Source organism: Cyanistes caeruleus, chromosome 32 (genome assembly GCF_971803275.1).
Source record: "Cyanistes caeruleus chromosome 32, bCyaCae1.hap1.1, whole genome shotgun sequence".
Taxonomy (NCBI): Eukaryota; Metazoa; Chordata; class Aves; order Passeriformes; family Paridae; genus Cyanistes; species Cyanistes caeruleus.
In genome coordinates this window covers 1,691,502-1,710,905 of record NC_141733.1, presented here as the reverse complement: position 1 = coordinate 1,710,905, position 19,404 = coordinate 1,691,502, and the positions used below count along the sequence as shown (strand labels likewise).

The 19,404-nt window shown below is 69.4% G+C and overlaps 1 protein-coding gene across 5 annotated transcripts; it reads left to right on the top strand.

Annotated features, from left to right (window-relative positions):
- Positions 1–229: 229 nt before the first annotated feature.
- Positions 230–18,621, top strand: BAZ2A (bromodomain adjacent to zinc finger domain 2A). 5 transcript variants are annotated; one of them, XM_086870185.1, is made up of 29 exons: positions 230–326; positions 3,905–4,042; positions 4,625–5,203; positions 5,520–5,705; positions 6,177–6,362; positions 6,560–6,790; positions 6,877–6,937; positions 7,488–7,596; positions 7,753–7,854; positions 7,938–8,148; positions 8,257–8,318; positions 8,401–8,466; positions 8,571–8,762; positions 8,855–9,109; positions 10,347–10,561; positions 11,160–11,234; positions 11,347–11,509; positions 11,596–11,655; positions 11,735–11,870; positions 11,956–12,536; positions 13,075–13,300; positions 13,373–13,528; positions 13,979–14,142; positions 14,798–15,087; positions 15,730–15,862; positions 15,946–16,092; positions 16,676–16,905; positions 16,991–17,134; positions 17,937–18,621. In XM_086870185.1, the coding sequence occupies exons 2-29, from the start codon at positions 3,907–3,909 to the stop codon at positions 18,103–18,105; spliced, it is 5,265 nt and encodes a 1,754-aa protein (XP_086726311.1). In that variant the 5' UTR covers positions 230–326; positions 3,905–3,906; the 3' UTR covers positions 18,106–18,621. The 5 variants fall into 5 exon arrangements, with proteins under 5 accessions (XP_086726311.1, XP_086726315.1, XP_086726312.1 ...); XM_086870186.1 differs by lacking the exon at positions 230–326 and adding an exon at positions 1,192–1,350; XM_086870187.1 differs by lacking the exon at positions 230–326 and adding an exon at positions 1,442–1,493.
- The last annotated feature ends 783 nt before the right edge of the window (positions 18,622–19,404 follow it).

Here is a 19,404-nt window from a genome sequence, read left to right as displayed (position 1 = left end):
CCGCCGGTAACCCCCCGGTGCCGGGCTGTGCTCAGCCCCACGGAGGAGCGGGGTCCCGGGGGTGTCCCCGCGGGGGTGGCCGCCGGGGGTCCCGCGGTGCGGCCCCGGTTGGGGGGGTGTCCCCCGCCATCCCCCCCCACCCCACGGAGGGCGGCGGTCCCTTTAAATGGCGGCGCGGCCCCGGTGGCGGAGGGGGCGGCGGCGGTCGCTGACATCACGCGGGGCCGGGAGCACCTGCGCCCCGCCCGGCTCCGCCACCGGCACCGCAGCGCACCGGGCCGGGCGGGCACCGGGGCTGGTGCGGGCCGCCCCCGCCGCCCCCCCAGGTACGCACCGCGCAGGACGGGACCCGCGGACGGGGATACCGGGACCCACCGGGACCCCCGACGGGGTTGGGATGGCTGTACAGGGACCCCCGGATCTGTACCGGGACCCCCTGAGATCGGGCCAGCTGCACCGGGACCCCCGGCTCTGTACCGGGACCTCCCCAAGCCCCCGGGAGCCTCCACCAGGCGGGGAACCCCCGCACCCGGCTCCGCTGCCCCGCACCGGGCTCCGCTGCCCCGCACCGGGAAGGGGCAGCCCCCCTCCCCTCCATTGCGGCCGCACCGGGGCAGCCCCCCCGTACCGGGACCCCGTTCTGTCCCCGCCGCCCCCGGAGCCGGTGTCGCCCCCGGGCCCTGCGCAGCGCGGCCCGGCCGGTGCCGCGTGACGTCACCGGGGATCCCGGGGGCCGGGGGGAGCTGGGGGGGGCCGGTGTCCCCCCGGCAGAACCGGGGAGCACCGGTGTCCGGCGGGGTCCCGGTCCCGGTGCGCCGCCGTTCTCGGGGGTCGAGCCGAGGCTGCGGGGAGCGAGGGGAGAACGAACGAGAGAGCGCGGGGTGGGGGGGGGAGAAACGGGGGGGGGGGACGTTCCCGGGGAATGCCGGTAAGGGGTGGGAGAGCCCCGGGGGGACCCGGGGGTCCCGGAGCCAGGGGTGGGGGGGCGTCCCCGCGTGGGGATTCCCCCCGCCCTGACCCCGCCGGGGGCGGGGATCCCCCTCCCACGTGGGCGCGCGCCCGCCCCCGGTGACGCCACGGCGGCGCCGCTCCCGGTGACGCCACTGCGGCCGCCGTGACGTGCGGGGGGAGGGGGGGGGAGGACGGGACGGGACGGGGGCGGTCCCGGGACCGCCCGGCGGCGCGAGGCGCTTCCTGCCGCGGCCGCGGGTTCGGCTCCGCGGCCCGGCCCCGGTACCGGAGCGGATCGGAGGGGCCCCGGCCCGGCCCGGTGCGGCGGAGGGGCCGCGCCATGCCGAGCCGCCCCCCGCCCCGCACCGCCTGAGCGGGGCCCTCGCCGCCGCCTGCCAGGTGCGGGGTCGCGGCGGAGGAGGGGGGGGCGGGCGGTAACGGGCCGTTAACGGCCCGGGCGAGGGGGGCGGCGGCGTGGGAGGGTCGGTTGCGGCGGTTTGGGCCCAGCGGCCGCGGCACCGCGCTCCCCTCTCCTGACCTCGGTGAGACGCCGTCCTCTTCCCCGCTTCCCCCTGCGCATCCCGGTTCTGTGACGTGACCCCCCCCCCCCTCCGTTACCGGCTCCCGGTGACACCCCCCCCCCCCCGCTCCCCTCCCGGTGCAGCGGTCACGGGCCCAGATCCGCAGGGAGCCCGAGCCCCGGTGGCCGGTGCGGTTCCCCCGCAGCCCCGTCCCGGAGCTCGGGGTGAGCCCCCTCCCCTCCAGCACCGCCCGTCCGTGCCCCCCCCCAACCCCCCGCGCTCTCCGGGACCGGGACCACCCTGCTGCGGCGGGGGGGGCGCGGACACCGAGCCCCCCCTCCCCGGAGAGCCGGCGGGGGGCTGCGAGAGGGGGGTGGGGGTGTCGTTGCCGCAGGGAGCGGGGGGTCCCCGCCGGGTGCGGCGCTGCGGGGCCGGGGGGGGGGCCGGTCCCGTGTCCCCCCGTGTGTCCGTCCCCGCAGGAAGTGGCCGGGAAATGGCAGCCGGTTGTTGCGTCTCGTTGTTTTTGAAACGTCCTTTTTAATCAGGTCGCGTCACGCTCCCGGGGCCTCCCGGTGCCACCGGGCCGGGAGGGCCGCAGAACCGGGCGGGGGGGCCGAGATCTTTGCCCGGGGAACGGCAGCGGCTCCACGGCACCGACAGTTCCCCCCCGCCCCCCAGCCTGGAGCTGTGTCCCCCCCCAGCTCAGCTCCCGGGGACAGTCCTGGCCCCGCGGGGGTCCCGGGGACCGGTGGGTGCCGTCTGACACCCGGGACAGTCGCTGTCCGTGCCCGGTGTGACAGGAGCCGGGCTCAGTGCCCGCCGTGTCACCCCCGTCCCCGAGGTCCCCGCAGGGCCGCCATCCCCAGGCTCCTGCCCCTCGCCCTCCTCACCTCGCCCGGCTCCGGTTTCGTGCCGTGGCCCAGTTTCAGCTCCGCACTCGGTGGCTCCGGGCGGGGGGAGCGGAGCCCCGGGGCGGGTGGGAGGTGATGGGTGCCCGTGGGTGCCCGTGGGTGCCCGTGGGTGGCCCGTGTCCACAATGCACCTGGCACTGCCCGAGCTCCCAGCGATGCCAAGGGCGGCTCTGGCCTCTGCAGGGCCTGGGGTGTCCCTGGAGCAAGGCTGACATTCCCACCTTGCTGGCTTTTATTTTCTCCCGGCCCCCTGCCCACCCTGGCACGCACCCAAACCATCCCGGTCCATTCTGCGACCTGCAGTCGCCACCTGCCCGCTTCTGGCGCGTCCCTTGGCCGCCTCCTGTGACCTCCAAAGCCGGCAGCGCGTTCCTGGCCGGCGCATCACACACGGGTGGGACCGGAAAGGCTTTTCCTTATCCAGCCCCGCCGCTGCCGGTGTCCCCAGCCCGGGGGTCCCAGCTGGGTCGGGGCAGAGGCGGCTTCACGGCTCGGGGGAGGCGGCCGTGGGTCCATCCTGGGATGTCCGGGAGCCACGCGCGTGTGGCAGCCGCGTCACCGCCCATACGGGTTTCTCCGGTGGATGAATCACCGGTGGCCCTGGCCAGGCTCGGTGGCCCCTCCGGCCCCTGCCAGGGCACCAGCTGAGGCTGCTGAGGGTGTGATGAAATCCGGGTTTCGACACGGGCCGTGCCGAGTGCGGCAGCCTTGGCCCTTCCGGAGAGCTCGGTGCCACCTCGGCCAGCAGTGGGTTTGGCAAGTGTGGCACAACCAGGAGTTGCCGACGGTGGCAGCTCCGGGGGGTGTCCCTGTGGGTCCCCACCAGCACTGGGGGTGGGGAACTGGGGCTCCCACCTCATCTGCTGGGCTTGCAGGGCCTCAGCTCCCCCGTGTCCCACCAGGATCCCTCCGTGTGGCCTCGGCTTTGAGGGAGCGTTTGGGGTTCCTGGGGGATGACGGTCACCAGGCTCCTGCCTGAGCCAGGGCTGGGGTTTCAGCTTGTGGTTGTTCCCAGCACTGCTCTGGCCTCAAACCCTGGAGCTGTGCCTGGGGGATGCGGTGTGGGGTCCCCTCCACCTTGGGGGGATGGCAGCAGCACTGTCTGTCACCACAGGGTCATTCCTGTGCCAGGAGGGTCGGGTTCTGCTGGGTCCTCATGGGCTCACAGAGCTGATTTGGGGGTGTCTCTGTGGGTCCTTGGCTGGGAGCCCCCACGGTCTCACCCCAGGACGGTGGCACATGGTGGTCACACCTTGGCAGTGGCCGTCCCTGGGGACGCTGGTGACAGGCTGTGCTCCCACAGGTGGCAACTCGTGCAGCTGGGGTGGCTGGGCCTGCGCCAGAGCGCAGCACAGGTGGCATCTCCGTCCTGGGGGGGCTTCACTGTCACTCCTCACCCTCGGCAGCCCCCGAGCCCCGGGCTGGGCCCCGCAGGGAGAGGGAACGGAGGGTCAGTGGTGGCTGGGTCACCGCCCCAGCCATGGCAGTGACTGACCCCGCTGCATCTTCTCCCCCGTGCAGAAATGGAAACAAACAACCATTTTAACTTCACTGGCCTTTCCTCTGCACCCGCTGCCTCAGGACCGAAACCCACGCCTGCCTCAGGGGACTCCCCCTTCACCCACAGCTCCCCGCTCAGCTTCCCCCCACAAGGGAAAAGTAAGTGACCCCACGGGGACAGGGATGGTGAGGCCGCAGGGACAGGGTGGCCATGGGGCCGGAGGGGACCCAGGGATGGGAGGGCTGCAGGGATGGGAGAGGACACAGGGATGGGGGAGGACACAGGGATGGGACACAGGGATGGGAGAGGACACAGGGATGGGAGGGCTGCAGGGATGAAGGGCCCGCAGGGATGAAGGGCCCGCAGGGATGGAGGGGCCGTGGCGGGCGGCAGCTCCAGCGCGGGGTCTGGGGTCTGCGTGTCTCTGCCACCGCCTTGGCCTAGAAAAGCGGCCGCGCCGGCACAGGGGCCACGCGTGGATTTGTCCAGTCAGCTGATCCAGCACGGCCCTGCCAAGCGCTGCCTAATCCCCGGCGTCCTGCGGCGCTCGGCCCGGTGCCGGCGGAGCCCGTGGCGGAGCCGGTTTGGCAAACGGGGGCTGTGTGATTCCCCCACCCCTCCTGCTTCTACCCAGGCACGGGAGGGGGGCACGAGCAGGGCTTCGGCAGCTGCCAGCCCGGTCATTGATCCATCCTCAAACCCCGCGGCGCTGACCTCGCCGTCCCTCTGCTCCCTCGCAGGTCTGAACGGGGGCATGAATGTCAATGGCTTCTCTACTGTATCACACCCCGGTACTTCAGGGACGTTCTCGCCCGGCTCCGCGCCCGCCGGGGCTCAGCCCCTCCGCGCCTACGACTGCCTGTGGGACTACGCGCCCTACGCGCCCGCCGGCGGCCTCAAGGACGGGGGTCCGCCCGCCCTCGGACAGTTCCCCCTCAACGGCGTGGCCGGAGGGTCCCGGCCGGCGTCACCGGGGCACGGCACCAACCTGCGGGCGGCCGGGCAGGAGTTCTGGGGCAACGGCACCGCCGGGCCCATGGGGCTGAACTTCGACTCGCAGGAGCTCTACGACTCCTTCCACGACCAGAGCTTCGAGCTGATGCAGAACGGGCCCGACGGCTTCTACGCGGCGGGTCAGTCCTCGCCCATCCTGAGCTCGGACGCGCAGCCCTTCCCGCTGGCTCCGGACGAGCCGGACCCCGGCCAGGGAGACGCTGACGGCGCAGCCAAAGAGATGCCCACCACCACCACCACCACCACCATCGCGGAGAACGGGGGTGGGCTGGTGGGCAGCCAGGAGCTGGAGGAGGCACAGCCAGGTAGGAGCCCGGGAGGGCTGGCAGAGCTCTGGGATGCGGCGCTGGGGCCCCGGCGGGTGGGTGCTGGATCCTGTTGGGCATCACGTTCCTTGGGGAATCCCAGCTGCTCTGACCCGTCTGTCCTGGACGGGGTTTGGCCGGTCACAGCTTGGAAAAGGCGTTGGGATCTCGTACAGCCGGGCTGGGCACGGCCCGGGGTGTCAGCGCCGGTGCCATGGAGGGCTGGGTGTCCCCGAGCGGGGAATGGCAGCGGGGATCCCCCGGCTCCGTCACCATCACACCTCACCGTCTGTTTTCGGTCCGTTGTTCCCTTCAGAGCTGAAGATCTGCAGCTACAACGGGGCTGGCGCGGCTGGCGCGGGGTCGCTGGGGCCGGAGGGTCCCGTGCTGGCACCCAGGGACAGCGGGTGCCTCGGGGACGCGTCGCCCATCGCCCCGCGGCTGGAGGACACCCACATCCTCAGCGAGGACCCCCTGGAGCCCTTCGAGTCGCTGGCCAGAGGTAGGGGGGTGCCGGGGAGGGGGTGTCGGGGGGCACAAGCGCTCCCCGGTGCCCGGGCAGCGGCGGCAGCAGCGTTTCTCCATCCCCGTGCGGGGATGCGGCGATGGAGGCGGCGATGGCCGCGGGCTCCTCCGGGGGCAGGGCCGGGCCCGCGTCCCCGCCGCTCCGCCGGCCTTCCCCGCCTGCCTTCCCTGCCTTCCCTGCCTTCCTTCCCGGCCTTCCCAGCTCCGTGACGAGGCGCTTACTCAGCGCCTGAACTTCCGCGCCGCTGAGCATCGCCTCGGCCATTTTGGGCTTCCCAGAGGAGGAGGCGGGGCTGGGGAAGGGGGGGGACCCCAAACCCCTTTTAACCCCTCTGCTGCCGGAGCCTTTTCGGCCACTCCACACCCGCGCCCCCCCCCCTCCCCAGCACCGGAGATGTGGGTCCGTGTGCCCCCAACCCTGCTGCTCACCCCCGCCGCTCCCCCCCAGACCCCGGCACCGGTGACCTGTACGCGATGGACGACTCGCAGCTGGTGAGCGACAAGTCCTCCCTGGAGGAGCCCCCCGACCTGGCCGCCAGCCCCCCACTGCACGCCGGCCCCTTCAGCCTGCTGCCCGCCAGCCCCTCGCCCGCCCCGCTGCTCGGTGGCCCCGGCTCGCCGCCCGCCCTGCCCGGTACGTGCGGCCCCGGGCCGGGCCGGTGGCCCCCGCACCGGGGGTGGGGTGGGGGGGTCACCCCGCCGTGGGCCGGGGAAGGAAGGCGGGAGCCCCGCGGGGTCTCGGTGGCGGCACCGGCGCCCCCGGGCAGCGCAGGGAGGGGACGCGAAGCCCCGGTGACGTGTCCGGTGACGTCCCTGACCTTGGCTCCTCAGGCGACAACGCCGAGCCGAGCAGCGGCGACCACGCGGGGCTGCGGGAGTCGGGGTCCCTGGAGCTCGACCCTCCGCTGGAGCCCGAGTCTCCGGCCCCGTCCGCGGAGGACGAGGAGGAGGAGGAGGAAGAGGAGGAGGAGGAGGAGGAGGCTGCCGACAGCTGCCCGGAGACTTCGGCCGCGCCAGAAGGAGAGAGCGAGGAGACCGCCCCGCTGAGTGCCTCGGGGGCAGGTATGGGCCCACCTTCCCCCGCCGGGCTGAGCCCCCCGGCGCCCCCCGCCCGCCAGCCCAGCGTCCCCTCTGTCCCCTCCCCGCAGGTGATGTCCCTCGCCGGCGCATCGCCACGCAGGAGGAGGTGCGCTTCCCGCTGCAGCACGGGTACGTGGGGTGTTCCCTCCGCCCGTGCTGCCCCCGAGCCTCGTCCCTTCCACCGGCCCCCTCCTCCCACCGCCCCCTCCCCATCCTGCCTCGAAAACACCGAGCCCTTCCCACTGTCCTGCTCCTGAAACTGTCCCCGTCCTGTCCCCTCCCCATCCCCATCCCCATCCCCATCCCCATCCCCATCCCATCCTGTCCCCATCCCCATCCCCATCCCCATCCTCACCCCATCCTCACCCCATCCCCATTCCCTGTCCCCATTCCCTGTCCCCATCCCCATCCCCATCCTCACCCCATCCCATCCCCATCCCATCCCCATCCCATCTCATCCCCATCCCCATCCCCATCCCCATCCTCACCCCATCCTCACCCCATCCCCATCCTCACCCCATCCTGTCCCCATCCCCTCCCACCGCTCTGTCCCCGCCGCCATCCCCTCCTGTCCCCGATCCTGTCCCCTTGGGGCCGTCCCCGCCCCGTCCCGCCCCCTCCCCATCCCGCCCCCTCCCCATCCTGCCCCACGGCCCCGGGCTGACGCTGCCGTGCCCAGGTGGAGGCGGGAGGTTCGGATCAAGAAGGGGAACCATCGCTGGCAGGGCGAGACCTGGTACTACGGCCCCTGCGGGAAGAGGATGAAGCAGTTCCCGGAGGTGATCAAGGTACGGCCCCGGGGCACGGCGGGGCGGCGGCTGAGCCGAGGGGGGAGGTTCTGCTCCTCCGCAGCCCCCCAAAGGCCAGGATTGCAGCTGATGGAACCCGGAGCGCTGGGCCTCGCTCACAGCCTTCCTCCTCCTCCTCCTCCTCCGTGTGCGCAGTACCTGAGCAGGAACATGGTGCAGGATGTCCGGCGGGAGCACTTCAGCTTCAGCCCCCGCATGCCCGTGGGAGACTTCTACGAGGAGCGGGACACGCCGGAGGTGGGTCTGGGGGCGGCTGAGCCCCCCCCGTGCCCCCCAGCCCCGCGCTGGGCCGGGGGGTGACCCCAAGTCGTGCCCCACAGGGCGTGCAGTGGGTGAAGCTGAGCCCCGAGGAGATCCCCGGGCGCATCCAGGCCATCACGGGCAAGCGCGGCCGGCCCCGCAACGCCGAGAAGGCCAAACCCAAGGAGCCCCCGGCCACCAAGCGGGGCCGGGGCCGCCCTCCCAAGGTCAGGATGGTGGATTTGCTGAGCAAGACGGACGCGAGGCTGCTGAAGAGGCTGGAAGCACAAGGTACCCCCTGGCAGCCCCGCTGTGGGGGAGCTGGGGAGGCCCCTCAGCCTGGCCCCGGTGGGATCCAGCGCCTGGCTCATGTTTGCTCTCCCTCTGTGTCCCCCCCAGAGGTGCTCAGCGAGGAGGACAAGTTGAAAATGAGCAAGATCAAGAAGAAAATGAGGCGGAAGGTGGGACTCGGGGGCTGCTCGGGTTTGGGTGGGGGTTTCCCTGGCGCAGGGGGGCCCTGAGCTGCTCTTGTCCTCCCCTCAGGCCAAGAACAAGCAGAAGCAGGAGGCCAAAGCCCCCAGGGCCAAGGAGGTCAAGAAGAAATCCAAGGTGAGTCCGTGGGCACGGGTAGGCCGGGGAGAGGGAGGAGATGAGAAATGAAGATGGATTTTCCCTCTGACCTTATTTCCCCACACGCCCGGGCTCTGACCCAGGCCAAGGAGAAGAAGGGGAAGCCAGAGAAGGGCAAGGACAAGGCCCGGCCCAAGGAGAAGAAGGGCAAGGGGGCTCGGAAGGCGGACAAGGGGCTGCTGGCCCAGCGGCGCCTGGAGGAGCGGCAGCGGCAGCAGCTCATCCTGGAGGAGATGAAGAAGCCCACGGAGGACATGTGCCTGGGGGACCACCAGGTGGGCTGTGCCGGAGGGGGGCTCAGAAAGGTCACCCTGGGGAGCCACCAGCCGGCCCTGACCCTCTCCCTGCTTTTCTCCCTGATCCACAGCCCCTTCCAGCCTTCTCCCGCATCCCGGGGCTCGTCCTGCCCAGCCGCGCCTTCTCTGACTGCCTGACGGTGGTGGAGTTCCTGCAGAGCTACGGGAAGGTGCTGGGGCTGGAGCCTGCTCGGGATGTGCCCACGCTGGGCGCGCTGCAGGAGGGGCTGCTGGGGGTGGCCCCCGGCGCGGGGCAGCTGCAGGACCTGCTGGTGAGGCTGCTGCAGGCAGCGCTCTGCGACCCCGGGCTGCCACCCTACTGCCAGGTGAGACCCCCTTCCTGCCAGGTGAGACCCCCTTCCCTGCCAGCTGAGACCCCCTTCCTGCCAGGTGAGACCCCCTTCCCTGCCAGCTGAGACCCCCTTCCCTGCCAGGTGAGACCCCATTCTCAGCCAGGTGAGACCCCCTTCCTGCCAGGTGAGACCCCCTTCCTGCCAGGTGAGACCCCCTTCCTGCCAGGTGAGACCCCCTTCCCTGCCCGGTGAGACCCCCTTCCTGCCAGGTGAGACCCCATTCTCAGCCAGGTGAGACCCCCTTCCCTGCCAGGTGAGACCCCCTTCCTGCCAGGTGAGACCCCTCCACCAGGTTAGATGAATCCTTCCCTTCCCTTTCACCCATTTTCACCCTTTCCCTTATTTTTTTCCCTTCCCTTATTTTTCCCCCTTCCCCTTTCTTTTCTCCCCCTTTTCTTACCTTTTTCTTTTTCTTCTTTCCGTTTCTCCTTTTCCATTTTCCCGTCCCTTTTCTTCCCTCCTCTTCCCCACCTTATTTTTTCTTTTCTCTTTTTCCCTTTCTTCTTTCTCTGCCTTTTTTCCAATCCTCTTTTTCTACCTTTACCTTCCTTTTCCCATTCTCTTCTTCCCTGCATTTTCCCTTTCTTTCCACCCCTTTGTCCTTTCTTTTCTTTCCTTTTTCTTCCCATCACCTTATTTTTTTACGTCTGCTTTCCCTTCCCTTCCCTTCCCTTCCCTTCCCTTCCCTTCCCTTCCCTTCCCTTCCCTTCCCTTCCCTTCCCTTCCCTTCCCTTCCCTTCCCTTCCCTTCCCTTCCCTTCCCTTCCCTTCCCTTCCCTTCCCTTCCCTTCCCTTCCCTTCCCTTCCCTTCCCTTCCCTTCCCTTCCCTTCCCTTCCCTTCCCTTCCCTTCCCTTCCCTTCCCTTCCCTTCCCTTCCCTTCCCTTCCCTTCCCTTCCCTTCCCTTCCCTTCCCTTCCCTTCCCTTCCCTCTCTTTTTTTCTCCCCTTTTCACTTCCTTTTCCCCTTTTTTTCCTCCCCTGGCTGGGGAAAAACTCAGGACAGGGAATCCTAGATTTGGGATGTGCTTCCCTCCCTGCTCTCCTTCCTTGTGGCCAGTCCCTTCCTCACCCCCAGCAGCTTTTGGGGTGTCCCCACATCTGTCCTTGTGTTGGGAGCACCCAGAGCACTTCTGGGCAGGAACCCCCTCCTGGCAAACCTCGCCATGGGGGCGAGGAGGGGACTCCCCAAACCTCTCCCTCTGCTCTTCCCAGTCCCTGAAGATCCTGGGGGAGAAAGTGTCGGAGATCAGCCTGAACCGCGACACGGTGTCGGAGGTGCTGCGCTGCTTCCTGACGGCGCACGGGGCGGGCGCGGAGCTGTGCGAGGGGCTGCGCACCAAACCCTTCCAGGCGCTGCCCCCCGAGCGCAAAGCCGCCATCCTCGTCTTCCTGGTCAACGAGCTCAACAGCAGCGCCCTCATCATCAGGTGGGGCACAGAAATGCTCTGGGTGCTGGGGTGTGGGGCACAGAAATCCTCTGGGTGCTGGGGTGTGGGGCACAGAAATCCTCTGGGTGCTGGGCACAGAAATGCTCTGGGTGCTGGGGTGCTGGGATGTGGGGCACAGAAATGCTCTGGGTGCTGGGGTGCTGGGATGTGGGGCACAGAAATGCTCTGGGTGCTGGGATGTGGGGCACAGAAATCCTATGGGTGCTGAGATGTGGGGCACAGAAATCCTCTGGGTGCTGGGGTGCTGAGATGTGGGGCACAGAAATCCTCTGGGTGCTGGGGTGTGGGGCACAGAAATGCTCTGGGTGCTGGGATGTGGGGCACAGAAATGCTCTGGGTGCTGGGGTGTGGGGCACAGAAATGCTCTGGGTGCTGGGGTGTGAGGCACAGAAATCCTATGGGTGCTGGGGTGTGGGGCACGGAAATCCTCTGGGTGCTGGGGTGCTGGGGTGTGGGGCACAGAAATGCTCTGGGTGCTGGGGTGTGGGGCACAGAAATGCTCTGGGTGCTGGGGTGTGGATGCTGCTCCAGTCCTGGAGCTGCCCCTCTGCAGCCTCCCCCGTCCCCTGTTCCGCAGCGAGATCGACAAGACCCTGGAGAACATGTCCAACTACAGGAAGAACAAGTGGATCATCGAGGGCCGACTCCGCAGGTTGGTGGGGAAGGGGCTTCGCTTGCATCCTCGGCACCTTCCCCCCCGGCCCTGGCACTCGTGGGGTGGGCAGGGGGACAGGGACCCAGCACCTCCAACCGTGTCTCGGCAGGCTGAAGGTCGCCCTGGCCAAGAGAACGGGCCGTCCCGAGTCGGAGATCACGGGGCTGGAGGACGGGCGGCGTCGGCGCAGCTCCCGCCTGACCGAGGACACGGGGCTGGAGATGGAGGAGGAAGAGGAGACCCGGGGGCGGAAATCACGCCGGGAGGAGGAGGTGGGGTGCTGCGGGCTCCGCCGGGGGGCAGAGGTGGGGGTGCCACCTCGGGGGTCTCTTCCCTGACCGATCCATCCCTTCCCCAGGTGGACACGTCCACGTCCAGCGTCCCGGAGCTGGAGCGGCAGATCGAGAAGCTGGCCAAGGTGAGCGGGTGCTGCAGGGCTGGTGTTCGGCCCTCGGGGGGGCTGCAGCCCCCTCACCCACCCCCCGATCTCCCCACAGAGGCAGATGTTCTTCCGCAAGAAGCTGCTCCATTCCTCCCAGACCCTGCGTGCAGCCTCCCTGGGCCAGGACCGGTTCCGGCGGCGCTACTGGGTCCTGCCCCACCTGGGCGGCATCTTCGTGGAGGGCGCGGAGGGTGAGCGGGGAAGGGGCTTTTGGGGGGGCTTGTCAGAGCTGGGAGAGGCCCCCAGATCTCACTGCTCCTCCTCCTCCTGCCACAGCAGCTGAGCCGGTGGCTCAGGAGCCCCCGGAGGAGAAGGTGTCCCCGCACGCGTCCCTGGTGAAGGAGGAGCCGGCGGCCGTGCCCGTCGCCAGCCGGACCAGCTGCCCGGCCTCGGCCTCGCGCGCCCGCGGGCGGCCCCGGAAGAGCAAAGAGGAGCTGGCCCAGCACTGCGGACCCTGCCCTGCCCCGGTCAACGGGGTCCTGGAGGAGCCAGAGCCCCTGGGGCAGAGCCAGCACGACCTCAGCCAGTCAGCCTTCCTGTCCTGGCTGAGCCAGACCCAGTCGTCCCTGCTCAAGGACTCCGTCCTCACCCCGGCCAGCAGCCCCGGCAAGGGGGACACGGGGCTCCCGCCGCCCGAGGCCCCCTCGGACCCCATGGAGGAGGAAGAGGAGGAGGAGGAGGAAGAGAGAGCCCCGGAGGCCGTGGCGAAGCGGGGGCCCTGGTTCAACCTGCTGCCCCGCACGCCCTGCGATGACCGAGCCCCCCTCGCTACCTCCTCGGCCGAGCCCTCGCCGCGAGCCCCCGCAGCCCCCCGCAGCCAGAGCCGTGGGGAGCCCCCCAAGGGCCCGGCACGGCAGGTACGGGGTGGGGGGGCTGCGCCCAGCACTCACCCCCCGACCCGGGGGGTTGTGTGGGGAGGGGGATTCTCCCTGGGTGGCTGCAGGGAGCGGGGTGGGACCCTCTGTCTGACCCAGGGAGGAGTGGTGGGGGCTCAGTCCTGCTGCCCTTGACAGGCTGGTGAGAAGGGAAACAGCTCCAGGGGTGGGGAGGCTGCAGGACTGGGGGCTGTGGGGTTGAGGAGCTGCAGGATTGGGGGCTGTGGGGTTGAGCTGCAGGGCTGGGGGGCTGTGGGATTGAGGGGCTGCAGGGCTGGGGGGCTGTGGGATTGAGGGGCTGGGGGGCTGTGGGATTGAGGGGCTGCAGGACTGGGGGGAGTGCAGGATTGAGGGGCTGCAGGGCTGGGGGGAGTGCAGGATTGGGGGCTGCAAGATTGGGGGGAGTGCAGGATTCAGGGGGCTGAGGACCCAGGAGTGGTAATCCTTGTTGATCCCTTCTAAAGCAGAATATTTTATAATTTCCTGTCAGTTTTCTCTGACATTCCCCCTGTCCCTCCAGCTGAACGGCCTCCCCGCAGACGACCCCACGGCTCCCCTGCTCGCCTCCACGCCGGTGCACGCCGGCCCCAGGGCCCACGGCGCCTGCCCCCGCAGCCAGGGCAGCCTGGAAAAGCTCCAGGACGTGCCGGGACAACCCAAGCGCCGGGGGAGACCCCCCACCAAATTCTTCAAGCAGATGGAGCAGAAGTACCTGACGCAGCTGACGGAGCAGCCGGTGCCCAGCGGTGAGAGCCGGGAGCCCCGTGGCGGCGGCGCCGGTGGCCGGTGGGTGCTGAGCTGTGGCGCTGCCCTTGCAGAGATGCAGAGCGGCTGGTGGTGGCTGCGGGACCCCGAGGAGCTGGAGGCCGTGGCGCGGGCGCTGCACCCGCGCGGCATCCGGGAGAAGGCGCTGCACAAGCACCTCACCAAGCACAAGGAGTTCCTGCGTGAGGTTTGCCTCCGCAACACCACCGGTGAGTCTGCCCCACAGCCCACCTGCTGCCCCCAGACCCAGCTTCCAGCTGGGATTGGGGGCTGCTCCCGCCTGCCCCCACCGTGAGCCCCCAGATCCATCTTCTGCCCAAATCCTTGGGGATTCCTCTGTTCTCTCCCACCCTTTACCCCCCCAGACCTCACCTTGCACCCGTGCCCTGGGGCGGGGGGCTGCTCCCTGTTGCCCCCCGAGCCCATCCTCTGGTTCCCCAGGCTGCATCTCCCAGCTGCTCTCTAGGTTGGGGGGCTACTGCTGTGCCCATCCCGAGCCCACCCTCTGCCCCTCAGACCCCCCCTCCACCCACACCCCAGGGTGGGGGGCTGCTGCCTGTCCATCCCCTGTGCCCCCCCAGACCCCATCTTCACCCACTGTCCTGGGGTGGGGCTCTGCTGCCCGTCCCCCCTCCCTGACCCCCTTTTCTCCCCCCCAGACCCCATCTTCCACCCGCGCCCGGAGTCGGCCGCTGCCGCGGTGTCTCAGGAAGCCCTGGCGCAGTGGTCAGTGCCGGACAGAGCCTACGAGACCGACCTGGGGGTCCTGCAGTGGGTGGAGGAGCTGGAGCAGCGCGTCCTCATGGCCGACCTGCAGATCCGGGTGGGTGCCGGGGAGGTGATGCTGGTGTCGGCTGAGCCCCTGCCCAACCGGCCAACGCTGACCCCCTGCCCAACACTGACCCCCTGCCCAGCGCTGACCCCCTGCCCAACGCTGACCCCCTACCCAACCAACGCTGACCCCCTGCCCAACGCTGACCCCCTGCCCAGCCCTGACCCCCTGCCCAGCCCTGACCCCCCCTGCCCAACGCTGACCCCCTGCCCAATGCTGACCCCCTGCCCAACCAACGCTGACCCCCTGCCCAACACTGACCCCCTGCCCAGCCCTGACCCCCTGCCCAACGCTGACCCCCTGCCCAACGCTGACCCTCTGCCCAGCCCTGACCCCCTGCCCAACCAACGCTGACCCCCTGCCCAACGCTGACCCCCTGCCCAGCCCTGACCCCCCCTGCCCAACGCTGACCCCCTGCCCAACACTGACCCCCTGCCCAACGCTGACCCCCTGCCCAACCCTGACCCTCTGCCCAGCTCTGACCCCCTGCCCAACGCTGACCCCCTGCCCAACCCTGACCCCCTGCCCAACGCTGACCCCCTGCCCAACCCTGACCCCCTGCCCAACGCTGACCCCCTGCCCAACGCTGACCCCCTGCCCAGCCCTGACCCCCTGCCCAACGCTGACCCTGCCGCCCCTCCCGCAGGGCTGGACGTGCCCCAGCCCGGACTCGACGCGGGACGACCTGCGGTACTGCGAGCACAAAGTGGAGCCCCTGGAGGACATCACGGTGCGGAGCCGGCGGGACCGGGACGGGCTCCCGCTGCGCCGGGAGCTCACCAACCCCCTGGACCTGGCGGTGCTGCGGCTGGCGGCGCTGGAGCAGAACCTGGAGCGCCGCTACCTGAAGGAGCCGCTGTGGCCTCTGCACGAGGTGGTGGTGGAGAAAGCGGTGCTGAGCGGCCCCGAGGAGCCGAGCCTGGGCCCCACCGAGATGTGAGCGCCCCACACACCCTCCCCGAGCCCTGCCCTGGGCCAGGAGCCCCCCGGGAATGTGGGAGGGCCAGCAGGGTCTGTCCTGTCAGAAGCCATCGGGGGATCTCCCAGGGATGGGATTCCTTCCTGGGGATGAGGGTCCCTCGTGGGTCACCGGTGTTCTTCCCGGGTTAGGGATCCTTCCCAGGAATGTGGGAGTCCCTCAGAGGTCCAGGGGGTCTCTTTTTGGAGATGAGAGTCTTTCCTAGGGGTCCCGCACAGGAATGGGGGGCCATTGGGGTTCCTCTTGGGGATGACAGTCTCTTCTGGGGGTCAGGACCCTCCCTGGGAATGTGGGGGTTTGTCCTGGGGGTGGGGTCTTTCAGAGCCCAGCGTGGTCCCTCTTGGGGATGAAAGACTTTCCTGGGAATGAGGATCCCTCCCGGGGGTGTGGGGCTCCCTCAGAGGCCCTTGGGGTCTCTGCCTAGGGACGGGATCTGCCCTGGGGACGGGGGTCTCGTGAGGGTCATCGGGGTCCAGGACTCCTCTCGGGGGTTGAGCGGGGCCGGCAGGGTTTGGGATCCCTCCTGGGATCACCCTGCTGGGGTGTGGGGGTCGGGGCAGGACCCCCATGGCGGGCTGAGCCCCCCGCTGTCCCCGCAGCTCGTACGAGATCACGCCGCGGGTGCGGACGTGGCGGCAGACGCTGGAGCGCTGCCGCAGCGCGGCCCAGGTGTCCCTGTGCATCTTCCAGCTGGAGAAATCCATCGCCTGGGAGAAGTCCGTGAACAGAGTGGTGAGAGCCCGTGCTGGGGGGGGACGGAGGGGTGGTCCAGGGGGGGGTTCCAAGGCAGCTCTGAGCCCCCCGTGTCCCCCCAGACCTGTCTGGTTTGCCGGCGAGGGGACGACGACGAGCACCTGCTGCTGTGCGACGGCTGCGACCGCGGCTGCCACCTCTACTGCCACCGGCCCCGCATGACGGAGGTGCCCGAGGGCGACTGGTTCTGCTCGGTCTGCGTGGCACGGGTAGGTTGGGGGGCAGCCCCCACACCCCCAGCAGGGTGATCCAGAAGGGATCCCAGAGCCTGCTGGGCCCCCCCGTCCCCGGGAGAGGTCCTGGTCTCCAGAAAAAGCTCTGGTTCCTGAGGGAGATCCTGGTGGTTCCCGTGGGACCCCCATTCTTGGGAGAGACCCCGGTGGTCTCTGAGGGACCCCCTTTTCCTTTCCCAGGAGAGACTCTCATCTGCAGGGGGGACCCTGATGGGAGGGTTCCTGAGACTCTGGGACCTGAGACCCCCATATCAGTGTGAGGGATCCCCCAGCCCAGGAGGAACACTGCTGACCCCAGAGGTTCTCCCACCCCTGGGGCAGGAGTTGGTCCTCAGGAGAGACCCTGATGGTGTCTGAGAGACCCCCACCCCTCGGAGAAACCCCGGTTAGATCGCTGTGAGGGGTCCTGACCCCCACAAGAGCCTCTCATCCCCAGGGGACCCCGATGCAGCCCCGATACCCCTGGGAAGGACCCCCGGGGGTCACCTCGGGGCTCAGGGAGTGGTGACACAGGCTCTGAGGGGACACAGGGTGTGACCCCCCTTTTCCCCCCCCACAGGCAGGGCAGTACCGGGACCCCGTCTCTCCCCGGCGGGGCAAGAAGCGGAAACGGGGCCGTGCGGTGGCGGGGAGCCCCGGCGAGGAGGAGCCGAGCCCGCGGCGCCGCGCGGCCCCACGGCGCCGGGAGGGGCTGCCCGTGTCCCCCCGGTACCCGGGGGAGGCTCTGGCCCCAGCCCGGCGGAGGAGCTCGGCCCTGCGGGGCCAGCCCAGCGACCTGACCTTCTGCGAGTGAGTGGGGGGCGTGGGGAGGGGGCTGCGGCCGCGGGGTCCGGCTGGTCCCTGAGCCCCCTCCCCGATCTCCCCCCGCTGCCAGGATCATCCTGATGGAGATGGAGTCGCACGAGGACGCCTGGCCCTTCCTGGAGCCCGTGAACCCCCGGCTGGTCCCCGGCTACCGCAAGATCATCAAGAACCCCATGGACTTCGCCACCATGCGCACGAGGCTGCTGCGGGGCGGGTGAGTGGGGCTGGGGTCCCTCCTGGGGCTGGGGGTTCCTTCTGGGGCTGGGGGTCCCTTCTAGGGATGGGGGTCCCTCCTGGGGCTGGGGTCCCTTCTGGGGCTGGGGGTCTAGCCAGGGGCTGGGGTCCTCTCCTGGGGCTTGGGTCCCTCCTGGGGCTGGGGGACCCCTTCTGGGGCTGGGGGTTCTTTCTAGGGCTGGGGGTCCCTTCTGGGGCTGGGGTCCCCTTCTGGGGCTGGGGTCCCCTCCTGGGGCTGGGGTCTCCTCCTGGGGCTGGGGGTTCTTTCTAGGGCTGGGGGTCCCTCCTGGGGCTGGGGCACCTTCTGGGGGTGGGGTCCCCACCTGGCACTGGCGTCCCTTCTGGAGCGGGGGCCCCTTCTAGAGTTGGGGGTCCCTCCCAGGGATTGGGGGTCCCTCAAAGGCCATCAGGGATGAGGTTTCCTTTGTGCTGACAGGGATCCCCGCCCAGGTTTGGGGTCTCTCCAGGAGATGAGGTCCCTTCCCAACAATTGAGGGTCTTGTGGGGCCCCTCCCAGGGATTGGGGGTTCATCCTTGGGATGGAGATTTCTGTTGGGAAGGGGAATCCCTCCTGTTGGGGTCTCTCCTTGGAATGGGGGGTCTTTCCCGGGGGTCCCATCCCCTCCCAGGACGGGGTTCCTTGGGGGGTCTGTGGGATCCCTCGCAGGGATGGGGGATCGGTTCCCTCCCAGGACGGGGTTCCTTTGGTGCTGATGGGGGTCCCGTGGGGGGTCCCGTGGGGGTCCCGCTGCCCCCCACCCACCCCGTCCGTGCCACCTCAGGTACTCGAGCTCGGCGGAGTTCGCTGCCGACGCTCTTTTGGTGTTCGACAACTGCCAGACCTTCAACGAGGACGACTCGGCCGTGGGCCGCGCCGGCCACGCCATGCGCCGGTTCTTCCAGAGCCGCTGGCAGGAATTTTATCAGGGAAAACACGCTCCGAACCCGTGAGTGGGGGGCTGCTGCCGCCCCCCCCTCCCCCCGGGGCTGGGGGGGGGGGTCTCCCCACCAACTGCCTCCTCTGGAGCTGCTCTCGCTGCCTGCTGATCCCACACGGGGGGGGGTCTTGCCCCCCACCAAACACCCCCCCACACCCCAAAAAAAAAAAACCCGGCAGCGGGAACGGGCCCCCCCCCCCTCCCCAAATCCCCCTCCTCGCTCTGTGCGGCCCCTTCCCGCTGCCAGGACAGCCCCCCTCCCCAAAAATCCTGCCCGGTTCCCTCCCCCCACATCCCCCTTTTTTTTTTTTTGGGTTTTTTGGGTTTTTTTTTTTTTCCCCCCCCAGCACCACAAACTCACAAAATTTTGTGTAAGCCAAAAAGAAGGGAAAAAAAAAAAAAAAAAAAAGAGGTGGTTTTTTTTTTTTTTTTTTCTTGCTTTCTTTCAAATTTCATTTTCCCAATTAAGGAGCAGAAAAAGACCCCTCCCCCCCCCCTTTTTTTCTCCCACCCCCCCCCCCCCAAAAAAAAAGGGGAGGAACCCCCCCCCCCTATCCCACCCACCCACCCCCACCTTGGGAATATTTAATGATAGCAATAGTTTAGTGAATGTCCGAGCACTCCTGTGCATCGTCTCATGCATTAACGGCCAGTAAAGTGGACTTAGCCCCCCCCCCGCCCCAGCCGGGACCCCCCCCCGCCCACACAGACACTTTACGGGGAGGGGGACCCCCGGTGCAGCCCCCCCGCCCACCCCACTCCGCCCTCGGACCCCTCCCCACCCGGCTCCAGGGACCAAACTGGGGAGGGCTGAGGGGTGGGGGGGTCCCGGCACCCCCTTTTCCCTGCCTCCACTTCTCAGGAAGAGCCCGGCCCCCCCTCCCCGGCATGAGGACCCCCCCCCCACAACACCCCGCTTCCCTCCCCCCCGCGGGGGCTGGGGAGGGGTCCTGGCCGCCCCCTCGCCCCCCACCCCCCGACTGAGACCCCTCAGGGATGCTACTGCAGGCCCCGGGGGGGGGGTCCAGCCCCCCCTCCCCCCCCACCATGGACTTGAAGCCTCAGGCGGGTGTTGCCCCCCCCCCCCCCAGACCCCACCGGGGGGGTTGCACTGGGGTGTGGGGAGGGGTCCCGAATTGGGGCAGGGGTCCCCCCCCTGGGTCACCCCATGTTGGGGGGTGGCCAGGGAGAGGGGTCAGGACCCCCCCCCCCCCCAACCTCGGCGCCCCCCACCCCCCCCGGCCAGGATATTACGGGTACTCGCTCTGGGGGTTCTGCGGCCGGAGGGGCTTTTTTTGGGGAGGGGGTCCCA